The sequence below is a fragment of the Myotis daubentonii genome, chromosome 2 (genome assembly GCF_963259705.1).
Source record: "Myotis daubentonii chromosome 2, mMyoDau2.1, whole genome shotgun sequence".
Taxonomy (NCBI): Eukaryota; Metazoa; Chordata; class Mammalia; order Chiroptera; family Vespertilionidae; genus Myotis; species Myotis daubentonii.
The window spans coordinates 120,331,724-120,353,014 of record NC_081841.1 but is presented as its reverse complement, the minus strand read 5'-3'; the positions used below and the strand labels follow the sequence as shown (position 1 = coordinate 120,353,014).

The 21,291-nt window shown below is 36.3% G+C and overlaps 1 protein-coding gene across 5 annotated transcripts in view; it reads left to right on the top strand.

Annotated features, from left to right (window-relative positions):
• Window positions 1–21,291, top strand: part of NBEA (neurobeachin) — a 990,744-nt gene that overhangs the window by 864,167 nt on the left and 105,286 nt on the right. For all 5 annotated transcript variants that reach the window (XM_059684425.1, XM_059684424.1, XM_059684423.1 and 2 more), the window contains 2 exons: window positions 657–797; window positions 11,407–11,526. In XM_059684425.1, coding sequence (XP_059540408.1) covers window positions 657–797; window positions 11,407–11,526 — 261 coding nt within the window. The remainder of the gene's footprint in view (window positions 1–656; window positions 798–11,406; window positions 11,527–21,291) is intronic.

The following is a 21,291-nucleotide window of genomic DNA, read 5'->3' as shown; positions in this document are numbered from 1 at the left end:
TCTTAAGTTTGCAGTTTAAGTTAATAAAAAAGATACATGCTTCTTCTGTATAACAGAATGGGACTAGCATTCCAACAAGGTTTCTATATAGGTGATATTGTCTCTCACACTCTGGGTGACAGGCTAAGACAAAGTTTTCTCTAACATGGTGAACTGCATAACTTTCTCATTGGATTTCCTATGATCAAGCTAACTCACTGTAGCTTTTAAGTAGGCAGGTAAATATCTTTTGGAGTATTTTTAGCAAGTGTAATGATTTATAATTAATATCAAAATTAAATTTGGTGCCATGACCTGTTTGGCTCATTGTTTAAAGCATTGGTCCAAGGACCAAAGGGTCTTGGGTTTGATTACCAGTTAAGGGTTGCAGGTTTGATCCCCAGCTCTGGTCAGGGGCATGATTTCAAACAGCAAATTGTCTCTTTCACCTCAATGTCTCTCTATTTTCCTCCTCCTCCCTTCCACTCTCTCTAAAAATCAATGGAAAAAATATCCTCGAGGGAGGATTAAAAAAATTACAGTTGGTAAAAATATAATATAAAATCATTTATTTTTGCTCTGTGATTAAAATAAATTAACATACTTTCAGGACAAAGATATATAGAATGTTTAATATGACTGTATTAAACAAAATGCTTCTTCTTATCTTTTTATAGCCAATTGGTGCTTTGAACCCAAAGAGAGCTGTGTTTTATGCAGAGCGTTATGAGACATGGGAAGATGATCAAAGCCCACCCTACCATTATAATACACATTATTCAACAGCAACATCTACCTTATCCTGGCTTGTTCGAATTGTGAGTATCTTCATTGCATTACAACTTGCCTCTAATTCCTCAAAGGTTTTCATGTAAGTAAATTGAATAAAAATCAAATATATTAGTTATTTGTTTTAAACAAAGATTAGAGACCAATGAAATGAGGAATCCCAGACTCTAGCAAAACCTGAAGCACCCCCCTTTTTTTAATGAGGTGTCTCATTTGCAAAATTGGGTTAAGCAGATACATAATTATGAACCAGTTATAAAGGGGTCAAACTTCTGGAGTGCATCTTTAATACCCACTGTTTCCTTTCTCACTGATTGTCACAAACTGACACTCTTCCTTCTTGGGCAACTTTTAAAAACAGTTTTTAAATCTTTTGACGACTTTGTTTTGTTTTTACTTTCTATTTCTTCTAAGATTTAAATATATTCCAGTCTCTTTTATGTAATTAATTGATTGTCTCCTTCAAGCCCCCTCTACAAGACCATAAACACCATTTCCAAAAATGGATTCCTCATCTCCCTGACAAACCTGATGTGGTTCCTGCTGTATTTTTTATCTAAATAAATGGCACTCAGTTATCCAATTTAGATATTTTCCCCTGTTTTAGCATTCCCTTATATCCAATCAGATATCACAACAGATAGGATCTACCAACTAAATATCCCTGCAATCTATCTTCTCTATTAACTCTGGCATTTCCTTAGTGCAGGTTCCCATTATTTTTCATCTAGATTATTGCAAAAACTCTTAACCAATCTCTTTGTCTTTAGTATTGCCTTCTTCAGTCTAGTCTAGGTAAGAGCAGTTACTGGAATCAGATGATTTGATTTTTTTTTTTTTAGCATAAGTAACTGAGGAGTATTCTAATCAAATCTCTAAATCAATGCAATCAATAGTTTTTTTCTCCTTACCAAAATATACTTCAGACCACTTTGTTGCATGAAGCTGATTTGCTATAGAAACACATGCTAAAGTAGTATACATGAAAACGTGCATATATGGCAGTGCATCTCCTATTTTCAAAGATTTTTTTTGGCCCTCAGCCTAAATGACAGCTTTAATTTGGCGGTCTTCCTCAAGCATTCTCTACATATTGAGGAGAAATTGAGCTTACTACAAATACATGATATGACTATGTTTTTAGTAACTTGTAAGTCACTGATAAGTGATATACCACAAACAATTTCTGTTAAAAAAAGTTTGTTGGAATTATGAGTCCATTTAATTGAACACAAGTTTTTTATTTTTCATAATCCTAAACCAGCATAAGAAGTTTAAGAAGTTTAGATTAACTATTTTCTAAGAAAACAAACTCAAATCTTATTTAAAAAAATAAACTCTGTAATTATAAACCAAAGGAAAACACAAGACTCTTTTTATAGACCAAAGTTGGTTGTCTAAATTGTTAAAAAAATTCAGCTTAATTATGTGAACTTGTGTTTTTTTTACATTAATATTTCAGAGCTAGCAGTTTCTTAAGAAATATTTTTTTTACTCTAGCACTTCTTAAGTATAAGAAGTTCTATTTCTTTATTTTCTTTTCTTTCTTCTTCTTCTTTTTTTTTCAGTTGTTCAGCAGCCTAGCCAGGATCTCTAGCCAGGATCTCCAGCCAAGTTCTGGTCTGGATCTCCAGCCAAGTTCTGTTCAGGATCTCCAGTGAAGTTCTGGTTAGGATCTCCAGCCAGGTTCTGTGTCCATGTTCTCTTGCTAGGTTCTCCAGCCAGGTTCTCCAGGTTCTCCAGCCAGGTTCTGTAGCCATGTTCCCTCGCTAGGTTCTGTCCAGGTTCTCCAGCCAGGTTCGGTCACCAGGTTCTAGTCAGGTTCTCTTGCCATGTTCTATCCAGGTTCTGTATCCAGGTTCTGTCTCTAGGTTCTTCAGCCAGGTTCTCTCACTAGGTTCTGTCTCTAGGTTCTGTCTCTAGGTTCTGAGGCCAGTTTCTGTCCAGGATCTTTTGCCATGTTCTCTCCAGTGAAGTTCTTCTGTCTCTAGGTTCTGTGTAGGTTCTGTGTCTAGGTTCTGTGTCCTGTTGTCTTGTTACATCTGTTTTTATACCAGTTGATTCCAATCCTATCAATCTCTATTCCAAAGGTTAGGGCGTTTCTTATCTCCATTCCAGGGAGTAAAGATTATGTAGCTTAAGCATGATTGTTCATAGTTAAAGTGATTAATTACCCGCCTGGCACTTAATTAAGGGGTCTTATTCCCTCCCTAACTTCAGGGGAAAATCCCTACCTGGAGAAACAACCTTTCTCAGAGAGGTGACCTTGGTTAAAACACATAGTGCCAAGAAGGTGAGCAAACATATTAAGAACAGTATGCCATATATGCCAGGTCCCTTGAAACAGCAAGGATGGACCGGCTCCTGGCAAATTCCCCCTTTTTTATTTTTTAAAAGCAGGCATTAAAAAGAAAAACCCCAAATGCTCTCTTGTATCCATTTTAAGAGTAGGATTGGCGCTTTCCGCTATTACCTGAGTCCTGATCTATCACCCCTGGGAGAGCTTGCCAATCCTGCACTTTCCCGGGGTGGAAAGGCTACAGTGGGGTTAAGGATAAGGCTCCTTGGGCCTACCTCCTCCCATGCCTTTACATTTACCTTTCCTTCCTCAGAAAAGCATGGACATACTTCTTGTATAAAATGTTCTGTCTGACTGGGAGTAACCTTAATTCCTCTGCTAGCAAGCATATGTGTTAAAAGATCAATACAGAGTCTTATTTCTTTAGACTCAGTATGGCACATCATCTTAATCTAAAGATCAATACAGAGTCTTCTTTCTTTGGACTCAGTATGGCACATCTTCTCAATCTAAGTTCTGTACTATCCACCTTCTTACCCTACTTATCCTCTCTAGGAGGGTCTGCAGTACCCTGGTGGAGTCCTATCCGTCCCGAGTGTGGGGTTCTCAATGTGTGTGGGGGGGCTTACCTAGGGGAATCCTGTTCCAGGGGTTCCCAAAGGTGTGGACGGAGTTGGCGAAGACTATCCACCCTCTTCCTACGGTGGAGTCCTATCCATCCCGAGAGTGGGGCTTACCTAGGGGTCCCTGTTTGGGCGCCAGATGCCAGGGTCCAACCCCAGCAGGTCCAGGGGTCCCCAAAGGTGTGGACGGGGTCGGCGAAGAAGGAATGACACAGAGACAGCGTTCAGTTGATCAGCAGCCTAGCCAGGACCTCTAGCCAGGATCTCCAGCCAAGTTCTGGTCTGGATCTCCAGCCAAGTTCTGTTCAGGATCTCCAGTGACGTTCTGGTTAGGATCTCCAGCCAGGTTCTGTGTCCATGTTCTCTTTCTAGGTTCTCCAGCCAGGTTCTCCAGGTTCTCCAGGTTCTCCAGCCAGGTTCTGTAGCCATGTTCTCTCGCTAGGTTCTGTCCAGGTTCTCCAGCCAGGTTCTGTAGCCATGTTCCCTCGCTAGGTTCTGTCCAGGTTCTCCAGCCAGGTTCGGTCACCAGGTTCTAGTCAGGTTCTCTTGCCATGTTCTATCCAGGTTCTGTCTCTAGGTTCTTCAGCTAGGTTCTTTCACTAGGTTCTATCTCTAGGTTCTGTCTCTAGGTTCTGAGGCCAGTTTCTGTCCAGGATCTTTTGCCATGTTCTTTCCAGTGAAGTTCTTCTGTCTCTAGGTTCTGTGTAGGTTCTGTGTCTAGGTTCTGTGTATTTCTTTATTTTCTGGGGAATATTAGATTTATGTAAATGCCCTTTATCACTACAAATCAATCAGAACAGAACACCTTTAGCTTATGGGTTATAATAATTTATTAATAATCTCCACACATAGGAAAATACTCCACACACACAGAAGTAAAGGCTTTTCTGAATTACAGACACAAATAAAGATAAATTATGGTTCCTATACTGCACTTTCAGCCACATGTTAAAAGTAAACACAGAAGCACAAAAATTTGCCAGTCAGATCTTCAAGAGCTGGTGTCCTTTATAGTGGACATAAAATATATTCTTATTTAATGTAGGCTCTCAAGTAGGCAAACAAGAAAACAAAATGACTAATAAATTAAATTCTCTGACCACCAGGTGGTCAGGCCATAAAACCAAACTCAAAAATTACTGCCATTAGTGGGAAATGGCTTATTAAATGTGTATGTTGTAAATGTTATAACAAAATATCAGCAAAGGATGTTAAAAAAAATAGAGAAAAAGCTAAAGTTCTGTTTGCTGTTTAGGATTCACTCTGGAAGCCAAGGAAAAACATAGTTGGGCTTAAGGAGTCCATGAGATATAATTTCTAAGCTGCACAGTCTATTTGACTTCGTTGAGGTAGTGCATGTGTTACTTGAAGAGGGACTTCCAAAACTGTTAGAGAAGGAAATTTTTAGAAAGCATGCAAACCAAAGATATTCAACCTGAGAGGCTTTTTCATATCACCTCCTTGTCCCTTCAAGGACATTTATTGTTATACTGAACCACTTGTCATGGGGGTAGTAAGACACTGCTCTCAGGTATTTTGGGGATTAAAAAAAAGTCAGGAACCATTTGTGAAAAAACATTATCAAGGAGGGTGTTCTGAGAAATAAATAAGAATATATATTAATATGTATATTAAATATTAAAATACCCTATATATGATAGTACTTTGAAATACATAAAGCGAAATTCAGTGTTTTTGTGTAATCAAATTAGTATGAAGTCAGATTTATAAGACTTGTGTGAATCCATAAAGGTACTTATTATCAACAGCTTGATTTCAGTTTATACTCTTTTATTCCTGATAAACTAAACACTTTCTCAAATAAAAAATCATAATTTAACCTAATGGAATACAAATTTGAATTCGTGCAAGGGTATGGCAGAAATGCTATACACATGGATATTCTATACATGCCCTTTTAGTACTACCCATAGTTGTGCTAAAGAGAGAAACATAATTCAAACCACTATGTAATTTAAAATTTCTAGTAGCCACATTTAAGAGTAAAAAGAAACAGGTTATATTAATTTTAATAGATATATTTGTTAGCCCAATATATCCAAAAATGTTAAAATGTCATAATTTCAATATTTAACCAATAAAAAATTATTAATGAGATATTTTGCTTCTTTTGTGAAGTCGTTGAAATCCATAATTTATTTTATATTCATAGTTCAGTTCTAAATAGCTGTATTTCAAGCACTCAGTAGTTACATGTGGCTGGTGGCTACAGTAGTGGACAGTACAGATCTATAGGATTGCTTTTATGGGGACTCATTTAGCCAACACAACCTGTGTTGTGCTGTTATAAATAGAAGTATCATGGTCTAAGCTTACCAAGTCTTTAACCTAATGGCCCAAGGAATTGTGATTTCCTCACTCCAATCTTAATAGTTTATGAAGTAGAAAATTCATTAAAATTCATGTTACTAAAAATTTGTCCTTAAAAACAAAATACAGGTTAAAGTATCTGCAATACCTTTACCTTTCAATCGTTTTAGGCCCAAAGTAATTAAAGTCATTGTTAGTTTCAGTCAGTATATTTAGTATGACGATGATAATAATTTAAAATCCTAATTAACTTCATAACACATTACTTTAAATTAAAAATATTATAAACAAACTATCAGAGAAGTCACTTGTCTAAATTCATGACTCTGGAAGACTCCTTTTCTTGCTAGCACCATTGGGAAAATGATGAATAAACTATTTTTGCAGAGTTTGGAGTGTCTTGATATTAAGTAGTAAAAAAGGAGACATTTTACTTAGAATGTTTTCACTTTATATCTTACCGTGAACATATAGTGTATATAGAAATTATTAAATTTTATTCTCTGACCTTAATAATCAATGTACCTTCTGAATTCAATATATTCAATCAGTCTATTCAAAACTCATTTGTCAAACATTTAATCATAATTTTTAGGAAATTACATAGATTTTGCAATGAGAGTTAACTGATAAATCAATTGTTTAAAATTTGGGATTTCCTTTGTAAATTGTAGGTTGCTTTGAAAACTTACCCAAGAGTCTGTTTAAACCATAGTATATTTTTTTCATTTTTTAATAAATATGTTTTTATTGATTTTAGAGAGAGAGGTCGAGAGAGAGAGAGATAGAAACATCGATGAGAATGAAACATCAACATCCATCAGCTGTCTCCTGCACTCCCCCTACTAGGATCCAACCTACAACCTGGGCATGTGCCTGACAGGGAATCAAACCTTGATCTCCTGATTCATGAGTCAATGCGCAACCACTGCGCCACACTAGATGAGCATAAATCATATTATATTTTTAAAAATATATATTTCTAGTGAAAAAAATAATAGAAACACTTTTGCAAATGCTGTAATTAAAAACAAAAGATAAAGCTACTGAGTTAAGTACTGTTATGTTTATCTTGAATACTGATGCTAAGTACATTGCATGTTTACTTAGAGAAAGATGAGGAATTCGTAATCAAGAGCATGGTCTATAGGTTAGTTAATAGGACTTAGATTCTGAGATACTTCTGGGTTCTTTCCAAAGTGATGTGAGAAAATAAACTTCTGAAGTTACATAAAGCAGAGTGGAAATAATGGTTCCTCCATTTCCCAGAATGTGATCTTGAACTTTCTCAAACAATAAAATAAGAATAATTATTCCTACTCTTAAGGATAATAGTGAGGATTGAGTTAACTGAGATACTATAGTGCCAAGCACAGAAAGGTGCTCAGTAACTCTTAGTTCCCTTCCTTTTAGTATTTATTATGCTTCATACCAATTCAAAATATACATCTTTTTGCCCTAACCAGTTTATCTCAGTGGATAGAGCACCAGCCTCCGGACTGAAGGGTCCCAGGTTCAATTCAGATCAAGGGCACATACCTTGGTTGCAGGCTCCATCCCCTACCCTGATCAGGGCATGTGTGGGAGGCAACCAATCAATGCATCTCTCTCACATTGATGTTTCTCTCTCTGTGTCTCTACTCCTCCCTTCCACTCTCTCTAAAAGTCAATGGAAAAATATCCTGGGGTGAGGAATAAAAAATATAGATATAGATATAGATATATACATATTTTCTTTGATATAGTCATATCCCAAACTCTACCTATTACTCATAAATGGGCTTTGTTTAAAATAAAATGAAGTGAAGGAAAGAAGAAAAGAACAAGGAGAGAGGGACTTAAGAAAAGATTCTTATGAGATGAGTGAGCAAAAATCTAAGTGAAACGAATAAACAAGTTGGCTAAAGAGAAGAGGAGCAGGGAACAGAGTAAAATTGCTCATGATGGAATTATGGTCTGTAACCATTGAAAGGCAGGAAAGTTGTTAGTGCCTTTGCAGGGGACTAAAGGTTATGATAGAATTTAGTAGGACAGGTACTTACCAGTGCAAAAAAGGTTAATTTTATTTTGCAGCACTGAAAAGGGTTTAGAAGATATGAAGTGACCTTGGGGTAAATGTAATTAGGAGAAGGAAGTCTGCCATCAGCCATTGATTTCACAGGATTAACCTAAAGTTTTTAAAGCCCAACATGTGCCAATATTTTAATATCTGAAATTTCCATTCAATATTCATTCATTTGTACATTTGATTTCTTAAGCCAAAAGCTTTTTTAGTGTAATAACAAAATATCTAGAAAATAGTTCAATCAGCATATGTTAGGCAAAGAAGGAAAAAGTTCCTTAAGCTTAATATAGCATTTGATCCTGTACCTTAGTTAAGCACAAGTCAAATAAAAAAGAAAAGCCTTACACTGTGCTAGGAAGGTAATAGGGAAACACATGGAAAAAGGTTCTCTGTGGCAATCAGAGCTTGAGAAATCAATACTCACTCATAAACAAATAGGTTATCAATTTCTATTAGTGTACACTCTACCAGTGTAGCAGCTGGAGGCCTTCAGGAATAATGAGAATTATATGTCATGTAGTCTGTGACCCTAAAACAGCTGTTAATCAAATCTTCTTAAAAGCTACTTAAAACAATGAAACAGAATTCTTTAGTGTTATCTGCTTTTAGGAACCACTAGATCCATAAACTTCAAAACTAAAAATAAAAATAATTCTTCAATTTCTGATTTCTTTTCACTATGCCCATCTGTGCTATTCTTGGCAGGTCTTTGTTAAGGGTTAAAAACCAGGAAGGATCATTTAGGTTGTGGTAGAGATCAGCTTTTAATAGTTGATGATAAGAAGTAAGGCTTTACATGTATAAATGGGACTTTGCTCACAACTATATAATAGGTTATGTCAGTGGTTGAGTGTTGACCCAGGAACCCAGCAATTACTAGTACTAGTTAGATTCCAGATCAGGGCATATGCCTGAGTTGCAGGATTGCCCCCCCCCCCAAATAGGGGGCGTGCAGGAGGCAGTCGATCAATGATTCTCTCTCATCATTGATATTTTTATCTCTCCCTCTTCCTTTCTCTCTGAAATCAATAAAAATATATTTTAAAAATATCACTGAAATAAAGACCCCTCTAGACTAATCTCTATCTACTATCTAAAGTGGAAAAAATAAAAAAATAAAAATCAGCATCCTAGAATAATGAAGTAGATTCTGAACATTCAACTTTTTGGTCAAACTAGTGGTTAAGAACTAACAAGGATAACTATATCTTATTCTTACCCAGCCATACTCCATCTTCCAACACTATCTTGGTTTAGGTGTGCCCAACAAACTTGTATTCAACATTAACTATGAGCTAAGTTTGTGCTGGGAACTAAGGATTCAAAGATGAGTAAGACCTAAGGAACTAAGAATCTGAATCTGGAAGAGTTGTCTAAGGAATAGGCATTCTGGGGCTGAGCCCAGCAATGAATACTTGACACAGTACATAAAGCTGGTAGTCATTTTATAACTCTGTGTCAGGCAAGATACGCCAAGCTTTCTCAATATTATTTAATCTTATTTAATTACCCCTAAGGTATTGTCATTCCAAGTTAATACTGATGAAGGAACCAAGATGCTTAATACAACTACTTGAGATTAAGTAACTTGTCTAAGAGAGGTAAATGGTTCCACCAGATTCAAACTTAGATTTGTCACATTTTATTCAATTTACTATTGCTATGTATAGAATTTTAATATTCTCACTTTAATTTAATTTAGTGATAAGATACACTGCATTAACTACCTTGTGTTTAATAGTGAGTTAAAACTCTAAAAAGCAAATTAATTAGTGAAAGAAATCTCATAATTTTTTCCTAAGTTAATTTTGGTGATATCTGTCTCTCATATCACTTGAAATCTTAAACAGTAATATGGAATTCCAGGATGTATATCTGATTTTCACCCCCTTTACCTATACATTGTTATATCTATCATTCTACATCTTTTCTCTTTCATGATATTTTCCTGTCATTCAACAGTGAACATGAAATATTGGTGATACATTACAAATTTATAAAGTTGATGACATCTAACCACACTTAATTATAGGAAGGTACTGAAGAAGATAAATATTTGTAGCTGTTGCCAGACAGCTGGACTTTATGGCTAATAGAAAAAATGGGATTTGAAAGGGGCAAAATAATGTTTTATGGATATAGAAGAATGAAGAGATTACTAGTATATATTAAAGAAAAACCCTAAATATTTAGAAAAGATTTCTTAGCATTATTGAACCTAGAAGTGACATCATTCATCCTAGACTTGAGTGAAAAATTGAACATGAAAAAGAAAATATATATTTATCTTTGTTATAGATAGCTAAGAAATCCTTAGTAAGAATGGAAGTTATTTAATCCCTCTAAATTTGTAAGCAAATTTAATGACATCAGCAATAATGCCTCTCCCAACACAACTACAGAAAAATCATTAATATTAAATACATTAGGACCTTATGGTAAAGTTATTTCTTGGTTTCCAACTATGTGAACATGTTTTGGGTGACAGACACTGTCATTGTAGACATGTCACAGAAAGCTAGGACAAATTAAGTAGTTCATAGTTTCTCCTAAGAGCTCTGAAAAAATATGGGAGGACTTCAAGCAGGGATTGGTATTTTAAAATGATCATCAGACCATAATGTGGTAGGAGTATATTAGTTGACTTTGATGGGTAATCCAAGATGGATGTTCCCTACCTAATTCCATATTGCCATGAACCAGTGTCAGGATGATTTTCTTATTGCAATGTTACTACGTATGACCTTAGCTGTGAGGAAGAAAATCTGAGTTGTAAATGGCCAGTAGTGCAAACTCACTTATAAAATCACATAGCACTATAACTTCATCATTTCGTAGATCAGAAGGCTGAAGCCCAAAAGGCAAAATGACCTACCAAGGTTGCAGAATGACATTGACTGACCTAGTCAGGCCCAGACCAGCACCTGCTGATTCCTTGGCGTGGTCATCTTTCCAGGACCCTACACTGTTTCCACCTCAAGAGGGGTTTCAAAAAAAGTTATATTTTGCCCTGGTTGGTGTGGCTCAATGGGTTGGAACATCGGCCGGCAAGCTGAAGAGTCTCCGGTTTGATTCCTGGTCAAAGGCACATAACTGGTTGCAATTTGATTCCTGGCCACAGGGGGAGCATGTGCTGGAGGCAACCAATCAATGTTTCTCTTCTCTTTACTCCTTTACTTCCACTCTCTTTAGAAAATCAATGAAAAAATATCCTCAGGTGAGAAATAACAGAAAAAAAGAAAAAGAAAAGAGAGTCATATTTTACAAAGGACTGAAGGTCAAATTTTGTCTTTTGTCTTTTTTGTTTTCTTTTTGCTTAGGAACCTTTCACAACCTTCTTCCTTAATGCAAATGATGGAAAATTTGACCATCCAAATCGAACCTTCTCATCAGTTGCAAGGTCTTGGAGAACTAGCCAGAGAGATACTTCTGATGTAAAGGTAGGCTCTTATATATGTTGATGTTAATTTAAGTTATACATATGTTGAGCCCTGTCCGGTGGCTCAGTTGGTTGGAGTGTCATCCAGTACAACAAAAGTTGGTTGTTGGTTGGATTCCTGGTAAGGGCACATACCTAGATTGTGGGTTCCATCCCTGGTCCGGGAGTGTACAAGAGGCAACCAATGGATGTTTTTCTCTCACATCAATGTTTCTCTTTCTCTCTCCCTTTCCCTCCCTACTTTCCTCTTTTCCTCTCTCTCTCTCAAATCAATAAACATATACTCAGGTAAGGATAAAAAGTATGTTGAAATTCTAATTTTTAAATTTAAGTGGGCATATAAGGCATTGTATACTGCAGCTTTGTTTCATAATTTTTTTAAAATTATGTAGTACATCTATCCTAAAAGGGAATAATTTTGAGGTTTATAGAAAATGATTCAGGATTCTTTTATATTATATTATTCAGTTAAGGTACTTTCATTATTTCAAAAAATTCCTACTTATTTAGATAGAATAATCTGGAGGTGGAAAGAAAAGCCCATAAATTGACTTTCCTGCTGTTAACTCAATTTTTGGCCCATTCCATAAAACACAGCAGGAATTGGATTTGTCCTTAATGTGTCATATTGTTATAGCTTGCCCTGTGTTGGGTTTATGTAGCCTGGGGCAATTAATAAAGCATTAATGACAAGACCCATTTAAAATGTAGGCTCTTCTGTACAGCCTTAGCTTTTACTCGACTGTGCCTGGGGACACTTGCAACAATACACATTAGATTAAACCAACACACACAAGATATCTAGGAATAGCCAGAGAGAAGAGCAGTTTTACAGTTCATACTGCTTAACTATTGTTAAATATAAAGATTTTTTACTCATTATATGGACTTTTGTTTAAAAAATGGTTGTATTCAAAAAAATAAAATACATTTGTTCTCTCATTTTTCTCACCTTCCCCTCCGCCCCCCGACAATAAGATTAAATGACCAGGTTATTGCACTGATATATGTGTTTCTTATTTTAAGCCCTTTTACTTAAAGGCAGATTTTTCCCCATTACTGTCATCATATGTGATATAAAAATGTTATAATATCATTCCATTTAGGGTCTTAATCCAACAAAAGCAGTGAATTAAAGTCAAAATTATAATTTTCTTATTTATGCTTATTTACTGCAAACATTTTTAAAAGGCAATTATAGTGTTGCTGAACTATAAGAAAAGTGTATGGATACAACTTTTGTTCAGTTGTATTTGAAAGCAAAAAACAAAGGATCCCAGGAGTATGTAGCATATGTATGTGTTTTATTTGTTGCCATTAAGTTTGCATAAGTGAATATTAATTTATACCCACGACATATTCACACTTAGAAATAAAATAATTTAACATGTATCCTTATTATGTTAAACTCTTAAGGCCCACATTGTCCTCTTAACAGACTTATAACTTCACTGAGAAATTAAACTCAAAAATCATCATTTAAATTGATTTAAGACCAGTAAAATCAGGGAGAGAGTTTGTTTAATATTTAATAACATTTTTAGAATTAAAAGGAAATGGGGAGTCCATAGGATTCTAGAATTTGCAGTGTTCATAAAAAGCATTCAATAAATATGTTATATGGGAGTTAAATATTCTTACCTATATTCTAAGACTTCCTATTCTATGTAAGACTATGCATATCTTAATTCAGAGTTTTGTAACAATATAATGGCAAACTCTTTTAACTAAAAATGCCTATCCACTTCTAGTTGACATCCAAAAAAATGGGTGAGAAAGAAAGAAACTTGGCTTTACAACTTAATTCAAAGATTCATCCTCACAAGCCTACACATACATCAGTTAGTCACTCTAATTTATGTATGTAGATAGAATTTTAGACTTTATTTTCTATCTTGAGCATTTTATTGATGCTTTTGATCACCAAACATTTCACCAAGTTGCATGTCAGTCTCTGATGATCAATGCCCATACTAAACTTTTCCCTCTAAAAGTGCTAGGAGAATTCTTACATGTTCTGAAACTTTTCAGAAACATTTACATTTTGTTATTATGATCTTTGGCTCTGGGGTGACATCATCAAGGACAAAAACCAATGGTGCTTTGCTAATATGGAAGGTATTTTATTTTTTATTCTCAAGTAGCCCATGAATACAAACAGGTATCATCCCTCCATTCCCCGACTTCATTAATTCATGAGAAGTGCATTTCCCCAGCTCAGCACGACATGGATTGCTGTCATTTTCAATTCTCTGCTACCACCCTAAACCTTTTATTCTTCATGATAATGTATCTTGAAATATTATCATGTAGTCCCTTTCTTTTTAAAGGCTGCACAATTCATACAATACAATAATTTATTTTCACAATCTCTTATTAATGGATTGTTTGTCTTTGTAACTTTAATTGTTTCTATTAAACCCAAAGGTACAATAAACATTCTTACATAGACATCCTGATGAATTTTGTGTATCCATGTAAGGTATGATTTCCAAGGCTATATATACATTATTAATTTTGAAAGGTATTGCCAGACCATGATTCCCAAAGTTGATAATTTACTCCATACAACAGTGTGTGGATGTCTCCTTCCCTGTGCCTCCATCTATGTAAGACTATGCATATCTTAATTAATAAGCTATTATTAATAAACAGCATAACTTTAGCTAATCTGGTAAGTGAAAATGGAGTTGCCTTTGTTTTGGCTTGCATTTCATTAATTATGAGTTAAGTTGTGCATTCCTCATATATTTATTGACTTGTAAACTTGCTCATATTTTTTGCCCATTTTCATTGATTTGAAAAAGATCCTTGAAATTGCAAAAAGTTTCATTGCAAATATGACTTCTCAGTCTTTCAGTTTTGCTATCTATAATAATAAGAGCATAATATGCTAATTAGACCGGATGTCTTTCTGGATGAAGCCCTGGTGGCAGGGGCTGAGGCAGAGGCGGCCGCTGTGGTGGTGGGGACCAAGCCCCTTGCATGAATTTCGAGCCTCTAGTCTATATACATAAAAGGCTAACATGCAAAGTGTCCCCTCAGGAGTTTGACTGGGAGAACGGGAGTTTGCTCATTTGCTATGATGTGCACTGACCACCAGGGGTTGGCGCAGAACATGGTGGACGACCAGCAGTGGTGGTGGGGCCCTGAGGGAGCCAGGGAAGGAGGAGGCAGGTAGATGGGGGGAACCACATGGTGGTGGCTTACAGGTGGCAACGGAAGGAGGAGGCGGGGAGGCAGGAATGCAGGGAACTGATTGGCCCTGGTCACCAGCCAGGCCTACCCATGTACTAATTTTGTTCACCGAGCCTCTAGTATTACTATATTTCAATTATGTTTAGGTTGTTGGTGTGTGTGTGTGTGTGTGTGTGTGTGTGTGTGTGTGTGTTCAAATATATCAATCTTTTCCTTCTAGCATAAGAATTTTGTGTTTCTCATTGAGGGAATGTTTAAAAATTTTTTGTAATACTGGTGGTACTTTGAGATTTTCTAAATTCATATTTAAATATATTGATTCAAGTGTACAATATTTCCCCCTAAAATAATAGCATATTTAGCAAAAAGAATGTTACCAAGAGTAATAATAGTTTTGCTAACTATTTTTTTTTGCTAAGCTTTCTATTTTTTATCACTAAGCTGTAAAACTAAACAGCTATGTGATATAATTGTAAATAAATGATTTTCCATTTTTAAAGAAAAGTATCTTTACGATATCTACTTAGACAATCACATAGAGATAACTAGAGCAGAGTAGATGGTTTTATTCTGTCTCTCGTTATTAATGTCAGTCTTCTGGTGGTAATGAATACAAGCTGGGCAGAGGACTGTTGGTGAAGTGGCTTCTCAGGAGAGATGTTTGCAGAGTTAAAACAAACCAGTTAGTTTTTACTTTATATCTTTTATTTCTCCAGTATATTTTCAGTAACAATGACATTCAACTTAGTGAAGTTCTTATACTAATTTTCCTTAATGCGTTCAATAGCTGTTATATTACTTTTGAATAGCTATGTAGATGTCAGAAAAGGTAGCTGCCACAAAATGACATTAAGGTGACATAGTGTAAATTAATACAGTTAATGGAGGGGTTCACCACTGAGTCATTGACCCATTATAAGCTCTCATGGAATTAACAAATGCCAGGGCATCAATCTTTTAGAAAAACGGAAGAAAAGAGATGGCAGTTTTAAAACCTTGCAGTGAATTATATTTGAAAAGTGAAAACATCTGGGTTAGTTTTTATTTCACTAGGAAGCCATAAAATGGTGTGCTCACTCAGCAAAATATATTAAACTGAAATGTCAGATTTGATGCAATAGGTATACAATTATGATAGTGTTAATAGCGGCCTTCTATCATTCTAAGACATACTATCGAGTCCAATTGTTCAGCAGCATGAACTTGTCATATGCTTGTAAATTAGAAATTATGTTTGAGGATATTTTCTTCTTATTAATGGAACACATATAATACTATTGAATATACCATGAGATTTTAGTATAGCCGTTAAAATAAGCTAGATATCACATTTACAGATACAAAATGGCCATTACAATATTCATCTTGCCATTTCTTTAATAATATTTGATGTCTTTGTGCACTGATTTTCATTTAGGAGATATTAAACTACTTTGACTATTTCCTTAAAGAAAAGCTGATTAACAGAAATTTATCAATTGGAAGAAAGTAAGCAGAAGAGCTATTATAAGTAGATAAGCTAGTGAATAAAGTACCTCTGTAGGAGCACACTTACAAATTATAATAGTAGTTCATTCTTTTTGAATAATTCTCATTAGTTTTCAAATATGCTTTTTTTCTGCTTATTTGATACAGTCTTGAGACAGTTGTGTAAGATAGCTGTCATTATCTCTATTCTCTAAAGGAGGTTCACAGTTAATAAGTGACATAACAGGTAAAGAGGAAGCCAGTACTAGCACTGAGGGCTATTGAGTTATTTCCAGTCTTTATCTATTGGCTGGTACACAGTTTTAATTCTTCTGCATGATTATATGGTCATATCCAGGCACTTAGACTAGTTGGAGTAATTGGCATTTATTGCTGTGTAAGTAACCATCCCAAACTTTAATTGTTTAAAAATCATTTTTTTCTCAGTGTTCTGCAATCAGACTAGGGTTCATCAGGTAAAGCTTGTCTTTCATCCATATGGGGTCAAGTGGGGTGGCCCATCTAGGATTCAAGATGACTGCACTCATGTGTTTTGTGCCTCACCTGAACTGGCTAGAGCAGCTAGGGATTATCTAGGTCTGTCTGTCTTTCTACATCAAGCATGTCAAACTCGTGGCCCATGGGCCGCACGCAGCCCACAAGGAATATTTTTGTGGCCCAGCTAATATAGCAGTATGTAAGAAATGTTTTAATAAAAATTTCATAACTTAATTTTTACAATATCCTGTTATACATAATTAATAATAACAAACTACAACATTCGCTAATGACTGTTTACTATACTAATACTCATGTTGCATTCATTTCCCCTACGACCTTATGCGCAGGCACACCATTTCCCTCCACTAATACTAGCAGCAAATATTTTAGCAGCTGATTGCTATGTCATTAGTCTTGTACTGACTTGTTTGGTGTGTGCAACAGGAAATATTTCACTTTCGGAGAACAAGAAAAATAGGTTTATTTGCGTTATGCTTATTAATTTGTGCAGTTATTCAGTATCTGGTAAGTTAATGTTCAAGAAAAAAATGTTAATTTTTATTAAAGTGTTCTATTACTTTATGTTAACTATTACTCATTTATTTCAGCCCTTTGTATTAAGCCCTTTGTATCGCTATCAAAATAAACCTACATTTCTATGAAAATTGAAGCTTTTGTTTTTTGCAGCCCACATAAACTTTAAGCTTGTTTATTTGGCCCATGTTAGCCTTTGAGTTTGACATCCTTGCTCTACATCAGTGGTTCTCAACCTTGGCTGCACATTAGAATCACCTGGGAATCTTTTTTAAAATCCTGATTTCTGGGCCTCATCCTCCGGAAATTCTGTTTCTTTGTTACTAATGTGGCCCCACCCCATAACAAAGAAACAGAATTTCCAGAGGATGAGGCCCAGAAATCAGGATTTTAAAAAAGATTCCCAGGTGATTCTAATGTACAGCCAAGGTTGAGAACCACTGCTCTACATGATCTTTCTAGCAAGGTAATTGCACCACTTTATGTGATAATTGGCTTCTAAGGGGATGAAAACAGAAGCTGCAAGGTCCTTGCAGTCTTAGGATTATCTGGAAACCCTGCAGTGACAGTTTGAAATAAGCCAGCCCATATTTAAAGAGAGGAGACATAGACCCCACCTCTATGGGAGCAGTGGCAAAGTGGAAATGCCAAACGGCATGTGGGGTGGAAGGTCTGGTTACAGCAATCTGTTGAAAAACTCTACAAGTCACTAATTTAAAACAATTGTAAGTTCAACTTTGGTTTATATCATTCAGTTCAATATGTGCATTTAGACAAAACCAAAATCTGAAGTACACATAACATAAAATAGGTCTGATTAGCCTAGATAAGTCTGTCTAATATATTTGACTAGAGGCCCGGTGCACAAAATTTGTGCACTGGCGGGCTGGGGGGGGGGGGTGTCCCTCAACCCCACTTGTGCTCTCTCACAGTCTGGGACCCCTCGGGAGATAACGACCTGCTGGCTTAGGCCCGCTCCTGGGTGGCAGAGGGCAGGCCCAAACCCTAGGTGCAGCCCCTGGTCGGGCTCAGAGCAGGGCCGATTGGGGAGTTGGGACGCCGCCCCCTGTCATGCACAGAGCAGGGCGGATCAGGAGGTTGCGCTGCCATCCCCGGTCACGCTCAGGGTAGGGCCGATCAGGGGGGTGGGGCGCCTCCCCCTGTCACGAACAGAGCAGGGTGGGGGTCCCCACTGGGGTGCCTGGCCAGTCTGGGTGAGGGGCTGAGGGCCATTTTCACGCTGGCGGTTGACTGAAGCTCCCAACCTCTCCTTTTTTTCTTTTTTTTTTATTCTGTGATTTATTTACCTTCTATGGCTATCACTGGAGCTGAGAGCTGGCTTTAGCTCTGAGGCTTGGCTCCAGCTCTGAGGCCTCGGCTGCTGAAAGCAGGTATCTGGGTTTGTTTGGATTCTATAATTGAAACTCTGTTGCAACTCCAGCTCGGCTGGCTGGCTGAAAGCATGGGTTTTGTTTAGCTTCTATACTTGCAACAATGTTTCTTAGAGTGCAGCTCAGAGCCCAGCAGCAGCAGGCGGTGAACCTTGGCTTCCTCCTTCACTGGAGCAAGCAAGTCTCCTGTTCGCCTCAGCTGCCTGGATGCTGGCCGCCATCTTGGTTGGCAGTTAATTTGCATATCGTCCTGATTAGCCAATGGGAAGCGACTCGGAGATATGGTTAATTACCATGTCTATTATTAAATAGGATTAACAAGTACTTTGATCATTTGAAAGTCTACATAGGTATTCATTTGAACAGATATCCAAAGTAACAGAGCTTTTTACTAATCACAGATGTACTTTTGTACTGATAAACTCAGCCATAATATTTTTATTTGCTTCTTTAAAAAATCATATATATATATATATATATATAGAGAGAGAGAGAGAGAGAGAGAGAGAGAGAGAGAAAGAGAGAGAGAGAAACAGATATATATATATATATATATATATATATATAGAGAGAGAGAGAGAGAGAGAGAGAGAGAGACAGAGAGACAGAGAGACAGAGAGAAACAGAGAATAACTTCTAAAATGTATTTTGTGTAAAGCTATGACATGCATTGTTTCATACACATTACCCCCATTTAATCCTTTTATTTACACTGTGAGTTAGATGCTATCATCATCACAATTTTGCATGAGAAACTGATTATTTTCAAGTGGTTAAGAAACTTATAATAGCCAAGATCTATAAACAGTCCAAATTCCCATCAGTAGATGAGTAGATAAAAAAAGCTGTGGTACATGTACACAATGGAATATTGTGCAGCCATGAAAAAAGAAGAAACTCTTACCTTTTGTGATAGCATGGATGAACTTGGAGATTATTATGCTAAGTGAAATAAGCCAGTCAGAGAAAGACAAATACCACATGATGTCACTTATATATGGAATCTAATGAACAAAATGAACTGACAAAAGAAAGACACTTGGGCTAGCCAGGAGTCTGTATTTGAACTCAGATCTCTTTGATTTCAGTGCATATGAAGTAGCACTTCCCTGATAAAAGAAGAGACAGTTTCACAACTGCCTACCCACCCAGACTCCCCGTCAGCTACAACTGGTAGCCGTGAGGTAATTCTGCTTTAATTAACACAATTTGAAAGCCATGACCTTCAATATTTTTTATCACTATTTCATGCCTGAAATTTAGGGTATGATAAATTATTGATTCATTTTTCATTCCACAGATATGTATTGAGTACCTATTATATATGAGGCCCCTTCTTAGCAAGTAAGTGATGAGCAAATGAGCAAAATAGACAAGACCCCTGCTGCCATGGGATTTCCATTACAGTGGGACATGGGGGCATAAATAAAACAATGAACACTGTGCAGACAAGTACAATGAAGTCATACAGAGTTACTGAGTTGCTATTTTAAAAGGTGAAATGTTGGAAATGAGAGAGACAGGACCCTGGATTGAAAGTGTGTGGCTTTGATTTCTGGCTTAACCATCTATTTGTAGCATAGGCATTATCACATTACTTAGCATAACTCTCTTTGCCTCAGTATTCATGGCTATAAATAAAGTGAGAAAAATAAGAATACCTATCTATGAAGTTTTTGTGAAGATCAAGAGAAATGCAGAAAGCACTTGGAATAGTCCCAAGACATAGTAAGATACAAAATAAAACAAAACAACACATAATACCTGCTGTTTTAAGATTGAACGAGCAGAGGTCAGGTTTCAGCTGATTCCTTGTCTCAGAGCAGGTGCAGTACTGTCATCTTCTGTGACCTAACAGTTGAATGTAAGAGATGAGACTCTCTTATTCATTAGGTTTATTTTTTAAAATAAGTGATTTTTAATTAATATAAATGTGAGTGTAAGTTCACATTTGCATATTAACTTTTAAATTTTAAATGCCATTTGAAACAAGATTTAAAAACATTAAGACAGAGGCATAAATTGTGTACCCACTCAGCTGCTTCAGTGACTTCTCCTATACTTTTTGCGATTTTACTTGCTTTCCCTTCCCTTTTATAAAAGTCCCAAACTTCTCCGGCTTGGGACTTCAGGGTTCAGACAGTTTAGTTACTTATTTTCTGGTCCTTTCTAGGAATCTTTCAAATAAGCCACACTTCAAGAATGTGTTCATTTTGCTTTAAAAAAGTGTCTGTTTTGTGATTGTTCCCACTATCAGAAGTCTGAGGATTTCTTTGTCCCTTCAGACATCAAGCCTATTTTAGTTTATACTAACATCTTAGTTAACACCCCAATTTATGACCATATTCTGAGTGGCTAAATGAAGATTAGACCCCCCATGGGGGTCCTCCTGAAGGCTCTGGAAGTGCTACTTATTCATGACTGGCCCTGATTGAAGTCCTCCCAAGTGTTCTTACTCAGTGCTCTTCCTCCCACCATTCTGAACAACCCTTTCAGCTTTGTTTTGTTCTGTCTGATGGTGGCTTTCTGCCCCCTCTTTCTAGAGTGCTTGAATTAAAATGAAATAAGTCATGCTTCTGTCAGTTCTGCACTTTGTGTACAATTTTGCTGGCAACTTTAAAAACAATCTTTTCTAAATTTAAATTTAACTTTGTATACTTTTCTAGAACTAGAAT